Source organism: Primulina huaijiensis, chromosome 5, assembly GCF_012295235.1.
Source record: "Primulina huaijiensis isolate GDHJ02 chromosome 5, ASM1229523v2, whole genome shotgun sequence".
Classification (NCBI taxonomy): Eukaryota; Viridiplantae; Streptophyta; class Magnoliopsida; order Lamiales; family Gesneriaceae; genus Primulina; species Primulina huaijiensis.
In genome coordinates this window covers 933741-954462 of record NC_133310.1, presented here as the reverse complement: position 1 = coordinate 954462, position 20722 = coordinate 933741, and the positions used below count along the sequence as shown (strand labels likewise).

At 36.1% G+C, this 20722-nt stretch overlaps 4 protein-coding genes across 11 annotated transcripts; all 4 read right to left on the bottom strand.

Moving 5' to 3' along the window:
- Window positions 1-282: 282 nt before the first annotated feature.
- LOC140976152 (uncharacterized) lies at window positions 283-2569 on the bottom strand. Of its 4 annotated transcripts, none has more exons than XM_073440072.1 (2): window positions 1250-2569; window positions 283-595 (listed from the first exon to the last, which is right to left on the bottom strand). In XM_073440072.1, exon 1 carries the CDS (start codon window positions 2505-2507, stop codon window positions 1251-1253), a length of 1257 nt encoding a protein of 418 aa, XP_073296173.1. In that variant the 5' UTR covers window positions 2508-2569; the 3' UTR covers window positions 283-595; window position 1250. The 4 variants fall into 4 exon arrangements, with proteins under 4 accessions (XP_073296173.1, XP_073296172.1, XP_073296175.1 ...); XM_073440071.1 differs by having other exon boundaries at window positions 284-595; window positions 1255-2569; XM_073440074.1 differs by lacking the exon at window positions 283-595 and adding an exon at window positions 679-1076.
- Window positions 2570-3069: 500 nt separating this feature from the next.
- Window positions 3070-8060, bottom strand: LOC140976150 (WPP domain-interacting tail-anchored protein 1-like). 5 transcript variants are annotated; one of them, XM_073440067.1, is made up of 6 exons: window positions 7894-8060; window positions 6991-7045; window positions 6060-6662; window positions 4665-5770; window positions 3996-4193; window positions 3070-3481 (listed from the first exon to the last, which is right to left on the bottom strand). In XM_073440067.1, exons 3-6 carry the CDS (start codon window positions 6622-6624, stop codon window positions 3290-3292), a joined length of 2061 nt encoding a protein of 686 aa, XP_073296168.1. In that variant the 5' UTR covers window positions 6625-6662; window positions 6991-7045; window positions 7894-8060; the 3' UTR covers window positions 3070-3289. The 5 variants fall into 5 exon arrangements, with proteins under 5 accessions (XP_073296168.1, XP_073296167.1, XP_073296169.1 ...); XM_073440066.1 differs by having other exon boundaries at window positions 6991-7059; window positions 7894-7948; XM_073440068.1 differs by having other exon boundaries at window positions 6991-7039; window positions 7894-7937.
- A 1253-nt stretch (window positions 8061-9313) lies between these two features.
- On the bottom strand, window positions 9314-13351 carry LOC140976151 (uncharacterized). The gene is made up of 6 exons (XM_073440070.1): window positions 12657-13351; window positions 11302-11338; window positions 10985-11221; window positions 10825-10872; window positions 9886-10325; window positions 9314-9585 (listed from the first exon to the last, which is right to left on the bottom strand). The coding sequence occupies exons 1-6, from the start codon at window positions 12956-12958 to the stop codon at window positions 9513-9515; spliced, it is 1137 nt and encodes a 378-aa protein (XP_073296171.1). The 5' UTR covers window positions 12959-13351; the 3' UTR covers window positions 9314-9512.
- A 2966-nt stretch (window positions 13352-16317) lies between these two features.
- On the bottom strand, window positions 16318-20365 carry LOC140976149 (O-fucosyltransferase 27-like). The gene is made up of 9 exons (XM_073440064.1): window positions 19863-20365; window positions 19310-19394; window positions 19093-19160; window positions 18895-18983; window positions 18570-18813; window positions 18252-18455; window positions 18010-18138; window positions 17363-17919; window positions 16318-17160 (listed from the first exon to the last, which is right to left on the bottom strand). The coding sequence occupies exons 1-9, from the start codon at window positions 20085-20087 to the stop codon at window positions 16683-16685; spliced, it is 2079 nt and encodes a 692-aa protein (XP_073296165.1). The 5' UTR covers window positions 20088-20365; the 3' UTR covers window positions 16318-16682.
- Window positions 20366-20722: the final 357 nt, after the last annotated feature.

Genomic DNA, 20722 nt, shown 5'->3' with positions numbered 1-20722 from the left:
AAAGCTTTGATATATACCACTCGTATCAATAAGATGTATATTTTTTCGAGAGTTCGTAATTACAAAACTCTGAAGTTAAATATGTTTGACTTGAGACAATTTTGATCACCCCTGAAGAGTTTCTCAAAGAGTGTGTGAGTGAAAATATAAACCGAAAAGACCAGTGTTAGTACAATAAAGATAGTCATCAAATACATGACATTACAATTATGGCACTCAAGTCAAGTTGAGAGCGATACATATCGACATATTGAATGCTCTCATGAGGATAATTAGTTAAAAGGCAGTAATTAAAAAGTAGGTGACTATGCATAAAGGATACCGAGCGATTACACACAATTCAAGCTATGATAATTCAGCAACTGAGGCACAAGATTTATTTAATATTAATATAATGGGATGGATCAAGATGTAATGATTCTTGTTCGAAAATAAATGTAAAAATTCGAGGGAAATTTCGAAGACAAGATAGAAGCATACTTTTTTTGAAACTCAAGAATCTTGGATAATCAGCAAACAAGGGCGATCCATAGGCAGTACATATTTTAAGTAGTCAAGCTAATGGTGCACGCCTGCGGCGTGTGTGTTGAAAGTTCTATCTAGTGTATACAGATAGAGAAGGAACGGCAGGTAAGACTACCCATAAAATAGTAAAGTTCACGAGCATCGACAATGGTGTAATCATGTAACTGAATAATTGGAAACTTTACATAACACTAGAACTGTAGAACATGAGCCGGAAACAAGCAGTAAAAAAGTCTGCAAATTCGATGGTTTCAACAAACCGAGGCTAAGTTTTGTCTAACACAAACCTAATATGTACATCAAACATAGCTCATCCAGCAAAAAACTACTCGTATATTATCTTCTTATCCCATTATTAATAGGGGTTGGGGTTCGACTGCAGTCTGCATCTTATCTTTACACCAACTAATTCGACCTTGATAAATAGCCCAGATCGGCAAACCATTAAAAGGCAGATAAATCCAGAAGGAAATACCCAACTATCCAACGATTGTCTTCCATATGACCCAACATACAGCTTTGTGATGTTAAAAGAATTATAGGCAAATCACCTAAAACTCATATATTAAACATGGCAGCCATAAACATGGTAAACTTTGTGGTTTCACCAATTTTATATACAACACCAAATTCATGCACACCCAAATATCCAAAATCTATCATCTTTAAAAAAAATATTTTACATAATAATCAACATTTTCGAGGCATAAGTTCAAAATTGTACCTTACCTCAAGATCGTTAGCCTTGAAGCAGAAATTCCACCTCTCTCAAACCTCCTCCTCTCATAATCTGCATCATCCGTAGGTAACTCGTATCGACAAACAGGACATGTATTCCTACAGTGGAGCCACGGAAAAATGCATTCACCGTGGTATAAATGGAAGCAAGGCATCCTCCTCAACTTCTCCCCGACAGCAAACTCATCCATACAAACTGCACAAGAAACCACACGACTATTTTCCTCTAACTCCTTTGTAAACACCACCGAAGGCAGGTGCTCCACCACAGATTTAGCAGCAGGGGGACTGCCCTTTGAAGCATTCTCATTCTCTACCAACTGCCCGAAAAGGGCATCATATTCCAACGCCAAAATATAATCTTCACGGTTCCGCAGATTGCCATGGGGAATCCCACTCTCCTCAACACCTTCTGCAGAATTTTCCAGCTCAAAATTCCTCTCCAAATTATTCATTGCCAACAGCACTTCCCATTCTATATTTTCTTCATCCTCTTCTCGCATATCATCACCTAACCTCGAATTTCCACCGTCCGAGGGAGAAATGTCCGAAGAAACGGATATTTCCTCAATCCTATCAATAACAGCATTCAAATTCTCTACCTCATCAAAATGGAGTCTTTCACTCACCTCCTCCCATTCAAACTCTTCCCTCTCATTTGCGCTATGATAATTATCATTATTAACCTCAAAGACATCATCATAATTATCATCATCGTTGTTGACAAAACCAGAATTTACCTCAAATTCTTCAGAATCCGACTCTGAATCCATGTCCACAACTCGAAGGCTCTCGTTTGTCCCAAGGCCCGGACCGAACCCGAACTCAAGTCCTGACTCGTCTACCGGTTCTGAATCAAACTCCCAGATCGGGTCCTCCGCCAAGTGGGTTTCACGCGATTCGAATAGATCTGTGACGAAATTCATCTGCTCCTCATCTTCTTCGCCCCCGAAGAACAAGTGATTAGGGTCCTCGTATTCAGAATCCAGGTTCTCAGCTGCGTTCACCTCGAAATCGAAATTGAAGGAGCTCGTGTAATCATCCAAAAATGTGGGGTCTGATGGATTACCTGAAGAGGAGAATGAATCAAAATTCAAAAACAAAGGGTCGGGATGACGATAGAATTCTTCTTCCTCTCCGGATTCTTCTTGCAGAGACCCAGTCGTGGCGGTGGATGACACGGAGCGCCGGGAAAGCGGCAGCGGATGGTGGTTGATGCGGTGTAGATTAGACACCTCCGCCATTGCAGAAATTTGAGAATCGTCGTTATTGTGTTGAAAAATGTTTTTCTTTGTTTTGTGATAAAAATATAAATAGTAAAAATACTAACATTTTAGACAGATCATATTTGGTATATATTAAATAATGAATGCACATAAATATTAAAATAATACTAAAAGTACAAACAAAATATCGTACAATGATATTTACAACAATTAAATCGCGAAATTTGTTATTATATCGTGAGATTTTGTATTGAATTTATCATGAGATGTTGATAAATGAAATTTTTGTATTGAATTTTTTGTATTGTAAGAATTATTGTATAAATTTAGTTGTACATTTAACATTACTTTAAATATTATGTATGATACTTAGCGATCCATAAATTTAAAACTCAATGGCTCATAATGTTGCCTGCCTCTTTTAAATGTTGTTAAATCGATTAAAAAAATAATAATAATTACTAAGTGAAGGATTAGGGTCAACTTCTCAATTACATTACATAAGCAGTAAGATTTAAATATTTGGACTGAAGCTGCCCTACGGCAATGACAAAAGAAACAATGATATTCAAGGTCAGAATGATAAAATATAGCATTGAATTGCACTCTATGTTTCAATTTTCATCATTGACAGATCACACAAAAGATTTATTACAATTCACTAATCAAGCAGAGCTGTTTCTTGGGATGTTTCGGATGTACAAAAATTGCCAAAACATTACCTAAAATGATACATCACAAACATTTCCCTCTTGAACATATCACGTTTAGGTGAATTAGTCTGAGTTCTTCGAATTTTGCTATTCACAGCGCTGGAAGAGAGAAGCCCCCAACAACGACATCACCATTACAAGAACAGCAACGGACACGTACTTGAAATTTAGCAGCTGACTTGCTTCTATGTTCCTCACGGGCTCGAGCTTGGAGGCGGATATGGATTGCTTCATCTTGATGATCTCACTTGTTGATGAATCTCCAGGATCATTTTCAATCTAAAAAAAGCAAATAATAAATAGTTTGGGTCAGAAAGATTGGATTTTCTGCTATCTTGGTTGCAGAAGGAACGAGATCAGCAAAAACAGAAAAGAACCATCCTACTTAAACTTTGGTGCGACACAAGAATCAACCAACTGTTCTTTAAAATGCAAATGTGGAACTAAGGAATAAAAGATTATGCTGCATATGATAAATTTGAGTCATGCATATGAGCAGCTTAAAAAGAAAGTACTAATGGACCCTAACTTCACCCCAATGTTGCTATATATCGAAGTGGAAAAGGATATGACAAGAAAGACCACATGAATAAAATGACAGGCTCTAAACTGCGGAGTGAGTAAATAACCACTGGAGAAGCTATTCACGAACACTTCGACTTGCATCTGTCCATACCAGAAAATGGAAGTCCATCAAGGCTGATAACCCCAAACCCGTAAATGATAAAACACGTGGTATTAAGTAATAAACAGAAAAATTACAACTGACTGACAAAGTAATAGAAGCAGTAACCTGATAATCTGTAGCTGAAGACCCTGTTATGTTCTCTTTACTTTCATTTTCCGAGGCCCCATGGTTAATACTAAAATTGGAGACCTTCAATAATTTTGTGTTGGCAGCAGGGTTTTCAACCATATTGAATGAACTGTCCTCATTCATCTGCTTCAAGTGCTTAACCATTACCTTTTTCCCTTTTGTTAAAGTTGAAATCTGAAACAATATAACAATGATAAATGAACAAAGAGGTTTATAAGACTAAAAGCAGAACATTTCTTCTCCAAGTTGAAAAGTAAAATAACCACTAATCTCATTGCGTATGTCCACAATAAGAATGACTAGAAGTAGAGAAATATATTTTCACTGCATGGAGGCGTATCCAACATAGCTTTTATATTCTTGCCTCAATAACTTTTAGAGTTGCAGACTGAAATTAAGATATAGATGCCTCATATTCAATTGGAACTATATCAAGTAGACATGATATGAAGATCCACATCCACTGCAGTCCACGTAGGCAAACCTTATAAAATTAACTGAAAATTTCACCGCTGACTGGCAGCCTAAGACTTTCATGGTGAAAACATCTGGACCACGGGGTAACATCTCCTTTAATACAAACCAGAATTTTCTCACTAGTAACTCAGTCAAGAACCACCAGGATAGAAAATTCAGAATGCTGACCTGCTTGTGAAGACGTTCCCTTTCAAGAGCCAACTGCACAACTAAATCAGCAATGGCTTTAGTATACATCCTAACATCTTTTACAGTCTCCTTCTTTGCATCATCAGCCTGATGCAAAGATGTTTCCAAGTGTTCCACTCTACCTCTTAGAAAATTAACTCCTCCAACGAGCTCTGCATTGGACTCTGACAAGGAGATGCACTTATCTTCAACACTCTCTGTCTGACTTTCGGCCTTTGAAACCTTTGATTTAAGATCTCTGATCAAATCTTCCATATCCTTGATCATGCTATTTAGCATATTTAGTTTCTCTTCACTAGCTTCAGCAGATGCCTCTGCATGTAGTCGCTTAATTTCGGAATCTTTTAACTGCCGCTCTAGTTGCTCCACCCTCTCAGTTGCATCAGCAATATCACTTCTCAAGCGATCCAGGTCATTATTAAGCTCCATATTAGACGCTCTAAGCAATTTACACTCAGATTCAGAACTCTCAACCCACTTTTCAGCTTCAGTGACTTTTTCCATTGTTTCGTCACCTATATTTTCGGTGTCATAAATCTTTGAGGAAGATTCTTCATTTAGCTCTGAAGTATCCTCGACAGAGTGCAGTTGAGCCTCATATTCGCTCAGTTTCTGCTCTACTAAATTAACCTTTTCCAAAAGTTCAGCCCTGCAATGCTCTGAGTGCAGCAAAGCAAGGTCTTTTTCTTGCAATTGCTCATTTAAACCTTTACACTGAAATGTCAATTCTCCTTCTCTCTGAATATATCCATTTAAATTGAATTCTGCCATCTGAATTCTTCCAACTAGCTCATTCAAAATCCCCAACAGAATTTCTGAACTATTTTCTGCCACATACAGTCTTTCCCAAATAATTTCAGCTTCTTCTTCAATACCGATGACTTCTTGTTGTAGCCTAAATTTTAAATCTTCCTCAATTTGTCTAGACTCTGTTAGCTTCTTCTCAAAATCCATTTCCCGAGCCAAAGACTTCTCCAGCATTCTCAAAATATTCCTCTGCTGCTCTGAAGTCTGCATTCTAATCTTTGTACTCAAATTAGAGAGGTCTTCATTTTCCAGACCTCCAAACTCCTCATCATATTTCGCTGCCAATGGTACCACAGATTATTAGAATATTAAAAATGCAAATCAGTTCCCAAGAAAACACAATTACAGAAGACGCTTTAGGACTGCTGTACTAGGGATGCGACAGTAGCCTGAATAAAAAACCAAAAAGATTCCCTCTATTTATAATCAAGGCTGAAATCCCAGAAAATATTGCCAAAATATGCACATCGCAAACTAATTATCGAGCCGCAAAATTGAATCCTATGTTCAAAAGTTATAAAAAGAGGGGGAAATCAGGAAAAAAAACTGAGAAAGTGACGAACATACATTTTTCATTTTCAGAAGAAGTTGACAAGATCCTTTGGAAATTGGCAGATTGCAGTTTCATGTCTGATACATGTTCAAATGACAGCTTCAGGGATTCCTCACAGTCTCGCAACTTTTCTTCCATTTCCCTAAAACCATCACCAAGCTGCTTGAATGATGATATAACCTTTCCTGAAGTAACAACATCAGTTTGAAGATCCAATAGAAAAGTATCCAGTTCTCTGATTTCAGCGTCCAAGAATCCATATAAAACGTCAAATTGAAATGCTTTCTCATCTGAGCCTTCCAGTGTACGCTCCCCCTCCAAAGCAAAAGCCTCAAAATCATTTTCCCTTGAAGCCACATGCATCACAAGGATATCCAAATTAACCAACTTTTCAGAGCAACATGCTAAATCTAACTCAACCCTTGTTAAAGATTTTGCTGCGCTATCTAGCTCTTCAACGATGTCTCCATGCGATGAGACAACTTCAAGTGAATCCACATTATTTGATTCAACTTCCATTTCACCAGAACCGACATAATCAACTGATGCAGATCCATCTTGAATGGTATCGGAACCCATTTCAAGTCTTCTAGTCAGTTTTTATTAAAGTTTAGACCCTGTAAAATAGAGCTTTTATTAAAGTTTAGACCCTGTAAAATGGAGCCTATACATTTTTCCTGAACAAAGGCGAAATACGATTCAACAGATCAATCATAACGAGAAGTCGTGGAGTGGATGAGAGAAAACTACTTGAAGTTCAGGCAAACTATTCACTCACAATGTTTTTAATAGATTGGGTTTAAAATCAGAAACTAATATAAACTACAAGGGTTTCATATTACATGAAGAGGATTGCAAGTACTTTCTTTTGTGTGGGGTAGTTTTATTATGAATGGTGAACATACAGGCTAAGAGCGTTTCGAAATAATCGGCGTAAGAATTTACCATGTGTTGCTCATGGTTAGAGTTACACGAATGCTGGCCAATCCAGCTTCTACACCTTAAAAGATGAAACTGTGTGAAAAGCAAGATAAGCAGACGAAATGAACGAAAATCAAAAGTTTAAACCGTGTACAGGGAAGAAGTGAACAGATGAGCTTAGCAAATCATCATAATCGACTTTCACTTAGCTTTACTTTCGGATTTTTTTTTTACATATTTTCACAACCAACATCAGCCCCTAAAATCTTGACGCAAAATCCTGGCAGCTGTCTGATGAAACTTGCTGCCTGAGCAAACCACGGTGTGTACATGAGAAAGTGCCTCCATAAAAATTCAAAAAATATTCAAATTTCTCTAACTAAGAAACCTTAATTCCAGAAAGTACACCCAGTCGACCCTGAGTTCTCTCAGCCTCACCACCAGACACCAGATTGCCCTAACTTTTCACCAATCAAGAAACCTTCATAACAGGGAGCCCAAAATCCCATTCAAGTTCTCTCACACACACACCGAGTCTACAACATGAAAAAGTACCATTCACATCTCCCACAACACTCAAATCCACACTATCTCACACAACTTCACTAATTTATGGTTCCGTACGGCATCATGATCATCCTGATCCATAATTCTGAACCCTTCCATCAACTTATGTATGATCAAATACTAAACATGTCTGTTATTAATTTCCATTTGATTATCAAAGACACCAAGAAAAGATCAGAAATCGAATTTGCCCTTGCTTATGCACGGGTACAACGAAACCAGCGAAATTCAAACCTCAAATTGGGGAAAAATCACTTCGAACGTTGGAGAACAGAACCAAGAACATTTACGGATGTTATCCAAAATGCATTACAAGAAAATGGATCCAAAAAAAAAAACCAAATACAAGGAAAATCATACCTTTTGGAATGTCGCAGGTTCCAGACTGAGAAATGAATCGACTTCTTTTATTACGCAAGTGGAGATTGATATTTAATAATTTACATAGAAAATAACTGACTTGATCAGCACGTGATGTCACGTGACCCAATTTACTGTGGCACGTGGAGGCAAACTGCGGACTGCTGCCCCACCTGCCATTTTTATTTTAACATAGTGGGCCGGTGAGTTTATGTTGATAAAATTTGAATATATATTAGTAAAATACATACTTATCGTACCTGTTATTATTATTTTTAATTAATCAAATAATATAAAATAATTAACATGAAATTATTTTCAATTTAGAAGAGTTGTTCGATTTAAAAAGAATTTTTGTTTAGATTTTTTTTATGTAAAATATAGAGTGACTTGAAGAAGATTTTAGTAATGTAAGAAAAATAATTATGAAATTAAATATTTTGGAGTTCTCTAAAATAGTTACTCTAAAGGTCTCACACTTAATAATATAATATAAATAATTAATATTATAATTTTATTGGGGTTAGATAAATCATCAATATTGATTAATGTGAAATAGATAAAACAATATATTAAAATTAAAACTAAATATTTAATAGTTTTTCAATCTCATCAAAACAACCAAAATATAATCTAATTAAAAAATCACTCCTGGATAGCTTGGATAGTAAGGTTTGCTGAGTGTGCTTCTATCAATATGTCAGAGGTTTAATTTCTTTATGTCCCAGTCATCTAAGTTTTGAGTTTGTCGTATAAAATTTGTTCTGGTTTACCTGCTCAACATAATTCACAGGCTAAGGTTTTCAAAAAAAAAAAAAAATTAAACAAACAAAAGTGAAATTGGAAATCAAAATTTTATGTATTAGACCTCCCGCTTAAGCCGACGGATGACGTATCATTGGCCTGTGTCTACGATGTCGGGTTCGATTCATCGGGCTTAGGATAAATACAATTTGGGCCTACGTATATAGATCCACTAAAATTAATTTTTACGCCACAAATATTTTTATATAGATCACTATTTATTAAGCGTTTTGTCTTTTAATAATTTTATTAATTGATAACTAGAACGGTCTCTGAATGTAATTTATCTTAAATAATTTTGTCAATTAAATATTATTATATAGTGTTTTCCTTAAAGAAGAAGTCATTTTCTTAAATATTATTATATAGTGTTTTCCTTAAATTTTACCTCCTCTAAGTATATTTCATTCTTAAAAAATAAAAAACATTAACCGAGATTATTTAACCAATTTTCAACAATGTGGTCACACCAAAAGAGAAGTTCAATTATGAAAATCGTTACTTTTTCAAACTTCAAATTCCATCTTGCCAAATTCGAACGCAATATCGTTACTTTTTCAAATATCAACAAGACTTCGAGTCCTTTAAAACAATGAAAAGAAAATAAAACCAGATAAATAAATTCAATTCTACTTTTCTAAACAACAATTTAAAATATAAAATGAATTGGACAAAGAAATATCCATCGTCTTTAACACCTGAAACAATTTCAATTGCACCTCTATGGGAAAGAACATCACATAAAAATAAACAAAAAACTACAAACTACCAGTAAATTTAACGAGTGACCGGAGTTGAACTTACAATCCCTTCCCTCAAACCTTAGTTCCCACAGGCTTGAAACAGTCGATATTACACAAAACAGCCGATTTCATCATATCTCCAAAGCTGCCACAATTCAATTCCAATGGTCAATGAAAAAATTTTGGTAATAACAAAACGAGATGTAAAATGCATGCATTTGTACATAGGGGAAAATACAACACAGGGGGGGCGAATGAGCATTCGCCCAGTCTCGTTTCAAAAAATTTGATTTTTTATGAGTGCATTTAAAGTTTTGCCCCCTTAATAAAAGAAATCATCGATATAGGCTTCTCTCGCCCGCCCCTGAATGGAGTTTTTGTGTCCATCTTTGTTTGTACAAGCGTATAACTGAAGAAACTTAGACAAATACACATTGAGACTAACCGGTCTATGCTGTTGCGTGCTCTCTCTGGCTGTTCTGTGTTATTATTCGGTTTCTCGGAATAATCCACACTTTTTCGAGATCTTTCTCTCTTATCAGTGCTGGCTCTAGATTTTTCTCTTCGATCTAAGCTCACTCGAGGATTATCTCTGTGGTCTATGCTTGATTTCGACTTCTCTCTCTGATCTAAGCTTGGTCTTGGTCTGCAATCTGTGCTGTTTCGACCAATGTCCATCTGATCCATAGATGATAAGGATCCGTTTCTCGTAAGTCCAGATTTCTCAATGGCTGAGATGAACTTCTTCAAATGCTTGATATATTCTGGGTAGAGCTCAAGGTCACAATGGTTGCCACCTTTAACCCATAATGGCTCGTACTTGTCTCTACAAAGCTCCCATAGCTGTTTACCATGGGAGCAATCTACTACATCATCTGCCGTACCCTGTCAAATGTTTAAAAACAAACATGGGCTCTTAAAAACAATACAAGTTCATATAAAATGATACTCACGTTTCATCAAAAGTTCTAGTTATCATGAACTTTGAGTCCGGATATTGAGTTTGTCCATGCAGCTTCCCAAACATTGTAAATTAACTAAATTTTAAAATAAAACATGGAAAAATTGCAGCAAATGTATAATAGCGAGTAAACAAGTTTGATAGCAAAAAAGGTTTATGGTCTGAAATACAAATGCAATATCCAATGGCATACAACACAGGTTGAATCATCAAGCCATCCAAGGGTGGGTTCACAATTGCACAAATACTGATTGCAGATGGCATTTTCCAAAAGAAAATTTGCTAGCTGCAGAATGTGGGTACTATTAACTGGTTTTAACAACTAAATGTGCACAATAAATCCCTCAGCCAGCATGACGGCATAAGCATTAACAACCAGTACAAGCTCTTTTACTACCCTCCTCTAGTAGATAAAAAACTTACATGAATAAGCAATACTGGACACTGGACTAATGGGATTTTGTCGATATTCTGCATCGCAGGATAGAACGGAATTATCAAGCGGAGGATTCATCCAGATAGTAAACCCAAAAAAAAAAGAAGAAATAAACCAAATTTATTATTTGCTTGAAATCTTATCAACCTTATAAATGTCAAACCAATATGTTCGCTTCACGGGATACATAACTCGTAGTCCAGAGAGGATGGCGCTGTGAAGTACGACAGCTCTTAATCTAGACAAACGAGATGCCAAATCTAAAGTTGGTCCACTGCCAACAGACTGTCCGTACAATATTATATCCTCTTCTTTCGCCCCATAAGTTTCTTGAAGGCATTCATATGCTGCTTCTATGTCTGCATAAGTGTTTTGCTCACTTGGCTTTGAAATAGAACAGGAAAAAAGTCATTAATTTTCATAAAAATTGAAAAAAACTATTAAATTCATTCCCTCGCCCATACCTTCCCGGTGGACTGTCCATACCCTGAATAGTCATACCTGTCGCAAAGAAATTAACATTCAGAAGTTGGAATTGAGCATTCAAACTTTTGAACCCATAGTTTTGTTGGTCATAGAATAGTTTGTGGTCTTAATGAGGTTTGCAAAATTTTACGGGACAAGATTGAGAACTCTAAAAAAAGAAAAGAGCTGAAAACGCATCTCTTACATGATACATTACACGTTGAGGTAAACTAAAAAATGAAAACCTTCCGATGAAAGAAGGCAAAAAAGGCTTCTACTAAGACAAGTAGAGCAAATGCTAGCTCTTCCTTTTATTGGTTGAGACACAGATGGCTATGAGGGGATGCCTCTTAGCACAAAATATTTTACATTTTTGTGCATAAATTGCTTTTAAAAATCCATGTTTTGCTCCTTCAAAAACATTGCATCATCTCCAGCAGGCTCGTTTCAACCCCCTCCCTCAATTACTTTGGTGTAAAAATATTTGTAACGCATTCCTCAAGTAAAAAACTCTAACGTGAAGGACTATTCAAGTTTGGCTCGTCGCATCACTCACAATCAAAAATTCATCTGCCTTCCAAAGTATTGATATCAAACCACATGAAAACCATTCAATAATAAAATAGTATGTCCATCTTTAAACAAAAATACAGAAATGAAAGATATATTTTAATGGAAGAAAACACTGTGAATTCAAACTTTTGCATGTGTATTTGCTGGTTGGATATTATTTTGTGGTCTAAGTTGGGTTTGCAAAATTTTATGACCAGATTGAGAACTCTAAGAAATAATAGAGTTGAATACTCATCTTATTTGTGATAAATGTCTGGTTGAAGTAAACAGATAACTGGAAACCTTCCAATAAAAGGAGGCAAAAATTGGCTTCTACTAAGACAACTAGAGTTAGCCATAGCTCTTTGTTGATTAATTTCGTCTATTGGTTCTAGGCCGGTGGACTAAAAGGGATGCCTCTCAACTAAAAATTTAGAGATTTCAAGCCTAATTGTTTTTTTAAAAAAATCAATCTTTTGCTCCTCCAAATACATGGAATCGTCGCCACAGCCCACAGGGCTGGTTTCAACCCCCTCTCACTCTCTTATTACGAAGTAAATATATTCTTAAAATATTCAAGCAAAAAACTGAAACATGAAGAAGCATTCAACTTAGCCCATCACATCATTCACAATCAACAATTTCACCCGCCTTCCGAAGCCTTCATATTCCACCATATGAAACCATGCATTAATAAAAACGGATAGTTATTCTACCAGAAAACTTCGCCAATCTCATATATAAAAATGCAGGAAAAAAATATACGCATTTGTGGAAAAAAAGCTACGAATTTTGAAAATACCCCATCAAATTGACTCGGAGGTGAATGCTGAGCTCACTAAAAAGGTCATACATCTGCCCTAGATCAGCGGCGTTTCCGTGAGAGTACAACAACGTGAGCTTCGCCGTCGGGTTCTTCACATAAACCGCCACAATCTCCGTCCCCCTCTTCGTCTTAACTTTCACGACGTCGACGTTTTCCTTCTCCGCCACCTCCGTCATCCGCAGCTTCCCCGTCGCCTCCTCAACCTTCACCGCATACGACGGTGGATTCGGCGGAAAAAACGCAAACTTCGCCGCCATCGACGACGTTACCGCCCCCATTTACGTAAATATACACCAATAAATTAAAACAAAAAACTACAATCAAAACCTGAAAATATAATCTCTCCCTCAAATTATAAAGCTGGGGATGCGCACAGGTGAACGGATTTAAGATTCATTTCCAACAATTCAGATTTGTCCGTTATGAAATGGGAAATTTTTCGAGCAAAAATATTAATATTAATTAAATATAATCTTCAAATTTGTTTCTGAAAAAACAAAAAAGAAGATAGGGGGAAGAACCGAGGGATCCCCGGAGATGGTGGCACGTGTGGGGTAACATGGTGGTGGAGGAGGTGTATTTAATTCCTTTTCGTTTGAAAATTCAAAAAATTAAAAGCAATTCGTTGTATATAAAAATATATATAATTTTGATGTTGATGAAAATCGTGAGGTCTGGAGGAAGGTTGAATCTCGTTTGAGAAGTTCGATCTTCAAATTTGGGAGCACAAACAGAAATGTTAGAGGAAGACGGAAGGTTGTTATGACGTAATCTCTCTTAGGCTCAAATCAGATGATAGAAAAATAGAGAGATTATTGTGTGTGTTCAGAATGAGTCAATATATGAATAAACAACAATCATAACTTGTTATTTATAGGAAAAATGTCTTTGTGTGACTAGAATTCTTTGACTACTAAAACTCTGATATTTGTATAATTCTAAATATGTTGGACTCAGAATCTTAGATCCTTAGTTTAAACCTTTACAAGCTTTATTTATGCGGATAACATATTGACGTATCTGAGTGGGAGGTGATTGAGGCAAGAGCTCGTCTGGCGTGTACTGAGCGAGTCCAAGTTTTCCATGGTAGCTCGGCTCGGGAGATCGGCTGAGACTTTCTCAATCGTTGAGATAATATATGCTGGGAGGTTGGTCGTGCCTTATTGATCGATGAGATTATGGAAGTATTTAAGGTCACTCGGTGTGAGTTCTCGAATGACCTCCCAACAAATCTGGGTAAATCGAGCACAAGGTGGTGGATGATCCAATTTTTTTAAATAATTTGTAAGACATCGAACATTTTATTTTGATTTTGTATATATTATTTTGTAAATATTTTACCAAATAAATTTAAATACCATATAAAACAGCTTATGTGTTCTGTAACTCTGCCAATCATCTTCTAGATATGTTATTCTATGTTCATCTCGTGTCCACAATAATTTTTTGAAATTAAATATATGAATCTCATACTTCGTCCATCGATTACCTAATGTCACGTCACTAAGTTATATTATCCGAATTTTTGTGTGTTATAACTAGCTTAGTTTATTTATTGATTATCGAAATAAATAGCGACCGAACATACACAATCTGTGTGTAATATTATAATACATGAATATTACGTACTGCACATATTTTGTTTCTTAAGTTTTGATTTAGTTATATATTTACAAAATTACATATAACACGACACATAGTAACAGAGTCATTTATGTTTTTTTATAGAGTAAAATTCACTCGAGCCAAATCTGCTAGATATAATCTTTTAATTAAAAAAAAGTAGGTATTTTGTGAGACGGTCTCACGAATCTTTATGTGTGAGACAGGCCAACCCTACCGATATTCACAATAAAAAGTAATACTCCTAACATAAAAAGTAATGATTTTTCATGAATGACTCAAATAAGATATCTGTATCATAAAATACGACTCGTGAGATCGTTTAAGTTTTTACCATTAAAAAATAGAGTTTCACAAAAGTTAGTTCCGTGTTGAGCTCTTTCCCTCGAGTAACAGCATAGGTACATAAAACCAAATTTTAATATAAATGCTATTACGACCTTGTTTGGACCTACCTATGAAAATGAACTTTCAGGAATTATTGTGATTGGATTATTATAAACTTTACGGCTGCGGATGAATGGTGTAACTAAGTGGGGACGCTTTAGACTCTAGTACAACTACTTTTGTTTTTTTTTTTCACAATTTTTGTGTTTTTTTATGTAAAAAATATTATTTATGTAAAAAAAAAAAAAAATTTACGGTAAAAATAAAAATCTCAAGCTCTCATAATTATCACACTACACACTTTATAATATTTTTTTCTCAACTCAATTGTGTTTTTCTACACAAATGAGAGATCTATTTATAGAAAATCTTTACAAATAATCCAAAAATAAATTCATCAATACCTACATCATCACACACTAATTTTCAATATTTACAACTCTTATTTTCAACATTCAAATATTCAACACACATGTTTTAAATATTAATTTTCAACAATTTATTATTATAAATATAGATATTTTTGATATGTTACGATAAAATTCAAGGAGAAAAAATAAATAGTTTAGTATCAACTTTGTTGTGCAAAAGAAATATCAATAACTTCAAGTATGGTCAATTATGGCTGCAGTTATTCAATTATTGGGAACAAATGTTTCTATATTTTATATTAAACCACAAATTAGATGCTCTAATTGAAATGTATATTACGGAATATTATACAAATTTTGATTAATTATTTTGGTAGAAACATGAACAAAAATTATAAATTTCTAGTAAAATTAGAGTGCACCATTTCATGTCGTGATTCTTGACCCAAAATAAAGATTTAACTTTGGATCTAGTTTGTGGGTTTGTCTCTTAGATTTTGCACATATTATCCACACATTTGTCTAAAGTTGGTGATCACAATTCGCAATCACGTCCCTTGAGGCTCAATTACAGTATTCAACTCCTGTTTGTTTCGATTTTAGATATAAAAAAAAATTGAATAACACATATTTTATCGTTTTTACCTAATTTCAAATCAAATAAAACAAAACGATGTTATTTTTATAATCAAACCAACACGAACTGTGAATTTCGGTTGATATGTTTTGGATGACTAATTTTAAGTTTTGAATTTCACAGTGAATAAGTGAATGAAATATTTTAATTTGGAAAAAGTAAAAATTGACATTCGACAAAAACTGAGTTAAATTGTGGACTCATACGATTATAAGTAAAAATCATATAATAAAATACTTATGAAAATTACAAAATTTTGCAACTTATAGAAACATAGACTTCTAGGATTATAGTTATATTTATTTGGCATAAAATTTACAATAAATAAATTCTCAATGTAATTTGATTATCACAAAACTCACCAATAATATAATAGAAATTAAAAATCAAATAAAATATATTTATATCCAATAAAAATCAAACTAAATCAACAAATTTATTACATGATTTTTTTACGAGTCAGTTTGGATCGATTTGGTCTGTTTTTTAATCCAAAATTTGAACCAAACCAATTTTACGATTTGGTGGATTTTAAAATCAATCCAAATTGTGATTGTCTGCAACTTCGACTATATATATAATTGAAATGGCAAGATTTGACCTATTTCTGTTTTTGTTGTGTATTATATTTAATCTTGCCATTTCAATTTCTTTGGATTTTTCAATAATTTTGTGTAACCAACTTAACCTCAACAATACAGGCAGTCTCCATTGTTCTGATTACTAAGTACAGCAATAACCTAAACTAGAGTCATTCCATCGCCTTAAGAGCCTAACACACACGACCTAGATTACGTCAAAATTGATGGCAAGGATCGTCAAAAGATCCCATCTTATGGATTCATCGAACCACACCCGAGCATGCTTGACCGATCATTCTGAATCGGCACCAACCCGATACAAGCTGGTGGTTCAACCAAGAACAAATCCATGCCTGCCAGAATCACCACAAAGCATCATGTTTAAACAAAAAGGACAATCTTGTCACCTTTCTCCGCCTTCTAGTTCCTCTTGATCCTCAATCTGTGTATCTTCTTTGCTGTTTACTTCTACTCCGTCGGGACTTTCACCACCGCCACTCTGCCGGAAAAGAGGCCCAGTAGCGGGAGAATCAGAGTCATCTTTTTCCAGATATTCATCATCTTCCTTGTCCATTGACCGAGAAGCTGCATCTCCATCCATCCAGGATGGACAATGGTGCATAGATCCAAGAGCATCATGTAGCTGCGAACGAGCTGAAGGGCTTGAAGCATGGGAAGACACTTCAGCTGGGTTGTTTCTCAAGCATGAGCACTCAGGAATGGGAAAGGACAAAAAAGATAAGGTTTTTGATCTAGTGGATTCCTCAATGAGCCCATCGATTAAATTTCTCCTCATATGTCTTCGTACTGATGTTATCCAGGTGTGGTTGGCTTGGTAGAAGTGGTCCCGGATCTCATCTAAAAGCTTCGTGGTTCCTTTCCTACACCATCACAAGAAAAACATAAGAAGACAAGTTGAAAATGTCCGCCTGTCCGGCATCTGGGGTGAATCCAATCATTCGGCAGAGTGGGGTGACTGAGTCAACCCAATGGATTTTGGGGTTTGGAACTTCCAATTTGAAAAAATTAAAAAATAAATAACACATAATTTCAAAAATTTTGTCCGGTGTCACGAAATATCACCTGTCTAACCGTAAAGTTTTGGAGGCAGCAAACTGATATAGCCTGTGCCCCATAACCAAGCTAGCAAAATTTGGGTTTCCTTTACCATCACGATCAAATCCTGCAACAAATACATCTGCTTCTAGACAGATATTGTAGTCTATCGCCTCCCATAACAATTTATGTGCATTCGTTCTCAACTCCATAACCGTAATCTCCGGCTCATTATCGCTCTCAGATACCCAACCCCACCAACCTTCAATGTTGTAAGGATATTTCGGCCGAGCTGGTGGTGGTGGGAGTGGACGTGGCCGGGGCCCAGAAATTTTCCAGTCAATAGATTTCCGTTCGACTTTCACTGGGGGTGATGAAGACTTGGGAGTTTTGTCCACGAGATTAGCTTCCTGGCCATACATTTTATTTAGCTCCCATGGCACGCTCAAGGAAGTCCTGTCGACAACATTTTCAAACATTGCGTGAAATGGAATCAGTTTCTTCTGTCCACCAAATACCTCGCCACCAGAAACATAGATTACTGTATCCCACGAGTATCCATAAGCTCTAAGAAGAATACCAACCTGTAAAAAAAAATTGTTAATCAAAATCAGTTTCAAAAAATGGTCCACAAAAATTCTGACAAAATAACTGATTATATGAATGAAGTATACCTCCTCAGGCATAAGTGGACATAGACCATTACGAAACTGCGCAGCTGAATCTACAGAAAGGTTCCCTCTGACAATTCCCCGCTTTAGCATCCAGGCTCGCTTATGTTGGATAAGTTCAGTATGCACATCCTAAGTAGAAAAGGCAGGCAAAACAAAGATTAAATGTTTGAAAACCTTAGTGAATTGAAAAAAGTAATACAGAAGCTAACAATGGCAGGCAAAAGGTTTAACTAGAAAGAAACCTGAAAGAGCTCAGCACAGCCATGATATGCTAGAGCATCCCTCGTCATCCCCGGATCATAGGCTATAAATGGACGCCCAGAAGCTCGCAACCTGTACAGAATCTTTGTGGCAAGTTCTTGGACCTCCTCTCTGAACCTTAGAGCATGATACGCAACCCTACATCTCAGCCTTTGATATTCTTCTAAATGTGGAGGAAGCACCACCTAAGTCATACAAGATTATATCACAAAGAAACATTGGTCCACGCATGATATGCCGCCGTCACAATTAAAAAGGATAGCTGTGCACAACAAAAGATTACATATTCTAGTGTTTACCTGCAAACACCCACCGTCCGGTACAACGAGCTCGACAACTGAGTGCATATTCAACACTGGAAGAACTTTTTGGAGATAGAAATATGGAGATGCTGACTTGGAGAGTTTGAAAGATGGGATCTTTTTCTTTCTTCTTGCGCCTTTAAGTTCCTTTGGTAGTGTTTTGACGACTTTGACGTCCTCTGCTAAAGCCACCACAAACTGATCCTCGTTATAGAGGTAAGCGAAACTCTTAAACTGCGTGCTACATAACATTAACGAGCATTGAGTTAACCAAACTTTTGTGCAGCAGAAACATGTAATGAAAATTGGAAAGGAAACCAACCTGATTCCCTTGCTGCTAGTAGTGGATTGAATCTCAGGAATAACTAGAGTGGCATTGAGAAGCCGAGCAACAACAACAACATCACAAATCTGCAGAAAAGTAAAATATTGCAAAGAATTCTTCTTTATAAAAAAAATAATAACAAAAAAAGATGCCAGATAGATGAGGGCAGTGTACAAACAGCCGAGTAACACTCACGGAGTTTCTGATTTCGTGAAAACCACCTTGTATCCTCACAAATATAAATCCATTGCTAGTGACAGGAGCTGCAAGATATCGGATCCCGTTAAGTAATAAACATGATGATGGGTACGAAAACGTAAAGATTTCATGATTTCTATTTAATCTACGTCAACTCGTCAAGTAAGATTCGAATTTCAAATGCTAAATCAACTGTAACAGAAATAAATCTAACCTACATAGTGTCCTCTTGGATTAGCATAAGGATGTATTGAATCAAGAGGCCTGACTGGACCCCAAAGTCTTCTATAAAATGCAGTCTGCACAATAGAGAAACTGTGATGTTCCATAAAACCACGAAACAAGAAAAAAAGAATCCTTAATAATACATAGGAAGATACGAAAACCTACAAAACAGAAACATTATACTTCAGAAACACAGAAAGTGTAAATTATTAGCATTGGGGATCTAAACTAAACTTATGAGTGACTCAAAAGCATACTAATTAGCAATTATCCCAGCAGATTGGCCCCACTAAACACCACATTAGAAAAATATTATTCACAAAACCCACCCATTTCCCTAAAAAGTTCCTCGAATTTTCCCAATTCAATAAAACAAAATCTTTTCTCTCTACAAGAAAAGCATAATTCAATCACACAGTTCAAGCAAACTCAAGACCTACATATCATTACACAAAGCTTAAGTCCAAGATTTAACTGTGCAAAACAAATCACTGCAGAAAACGCAGGAAATTTCACAAAATAATGGATCTTTATCACATTACATCGCTGGGAAGATCTGCATTCTCGAAGATGGGCCGCCAAGAAAAGATGGTGATCGAAGACTGGTACTCGGAAGCAGCAAACCCGTAAGTGTATCTCGCGAGAAGAAAATGTGCGAAGAGTGAGACAGCAGAAAGGACAAGGCCAATAAGCCCGACCCACTTCAGCTTGGACTTGAAAAACACTCCCTTCTCGCCGCCGCCTTTGGCGGGCGAAACCCACCTCATTTCACGGACGCACTCACTCACTCAGTGAGAGTGAGAAATGATGGAGACGCGGTGAGAGTGGAAGTCAAAGAATGGAAAGGAACAGATGATGACGCGTGCGAGTAAGATTATTCTTGGATTGGGGACATAGAACGGTTCAGACACAGATTTGTTTGTTGTCTATGGGCGGTGTCTATGAGACATATATACACACATATGTGTGTATATGAGTGGAAAAATAGAAAATCGTCCATATTTCTTAATACCAAACCCATTCTCACAGGTGGCGCGTCTTAGCACGGCAGGAATCTCGTGCTGCATGAGAGATAAGACACCCCAAAAGGCAACAACTCGGAGTCACATGGCCGAGTTCCCACACTGTTTAACTTTTTAAATTATTGTTATCTTGTTCGTCAATGGAACCAACTCTCGTCATCGTCAACGAGGTGTTATTCATATATTACATATACAATTTTGAAATATTTCATTATATTTATTGATGAACACAAAAAATAGACACAGTTGATGAGTAGCATAATCACTATTGATGAACACAAAAATTGTCACTGACCCATTGGATACACAATTTTTCTATATTTCATCACATCCAATGTGTGAGTGACACCTCATCGGTGCTCACATAGGTGTGCACAGTA

Coding starts and splice junctions, on each gene's coding strand:
- LOC140976152 (XM_073440071.1), bottom strand. CDS start 2,507: ATGGCGGAGGTGTCTAATCTACACCGCATCAACCACCATCCGCTGCCG. Junction 596..1,254: donor TCAAGGCTAACGATCTTGAG/GTAAGGTACAAT, acceptor TACACTAGATAG/AACTTTCAACACACACGCCG.
- LOC140976150 (XM_073440067.1), bottom strand. CDS start 6,624: ATGGGTTCCGATACCATTCAAGATGGATCTGCATCAGTTGATTATGTC. Junction 5,771..6,059: donor TTCTTCTGAAAATGAAAAAT/GTATGTTCGTCA, acceptor TACCATTGGCAG/CGAAATATGATGAGGAGTTT. Junction 3,482..3,995: donor CTTCAGCTACAGATTATCAG/GTTACTGCTTCT, acceptor TGCTTTTTTTAG/ATTGAAAATGATCCTGGAGA.
- LOC140976151 (XM_073440070.1), bottom strand. CDS start 12,958: ATGGGGGCGGTAACGTCGTCGATGGCGGCGAAGTTTGCGTTTTTTCCG. Junction 11,339..12,656: donor CTCCGAGTCAATTTGATGGG/GTATTTTCAAAA, acceptor TCTTTGCGACAG/GTATGACTATTCAGGGTATG. Junction 10,873..10,984: donor ATTGGTTTGACATTTATAAG/GTTGATAAGATT, acceptor CCTGCGATGCAG/AATATCGACAAAATCCCATT.
- LOC140976149 (XM_073440064.1), bottom strand. CDS start 20,087: ATGAGGTGGGTTTCGCCCGCCAAAGGCGGCGGCGAGAAGGGAGTGTTT. Junction 18,984..19,092: donor TTCACGAAATCAGAAACTCC/GTGAGTGTTACT, acceptor ACTTTTCTGCAG/ATTTGTGATGTTGTTGTTGT. Junction 17,161..17,362: donor AAAACTTTACGGTTAGACAG/GTGATATTTCGT, acceptor GTGATGGTGTAG/GAAAGGAACCACGAAGCTTT.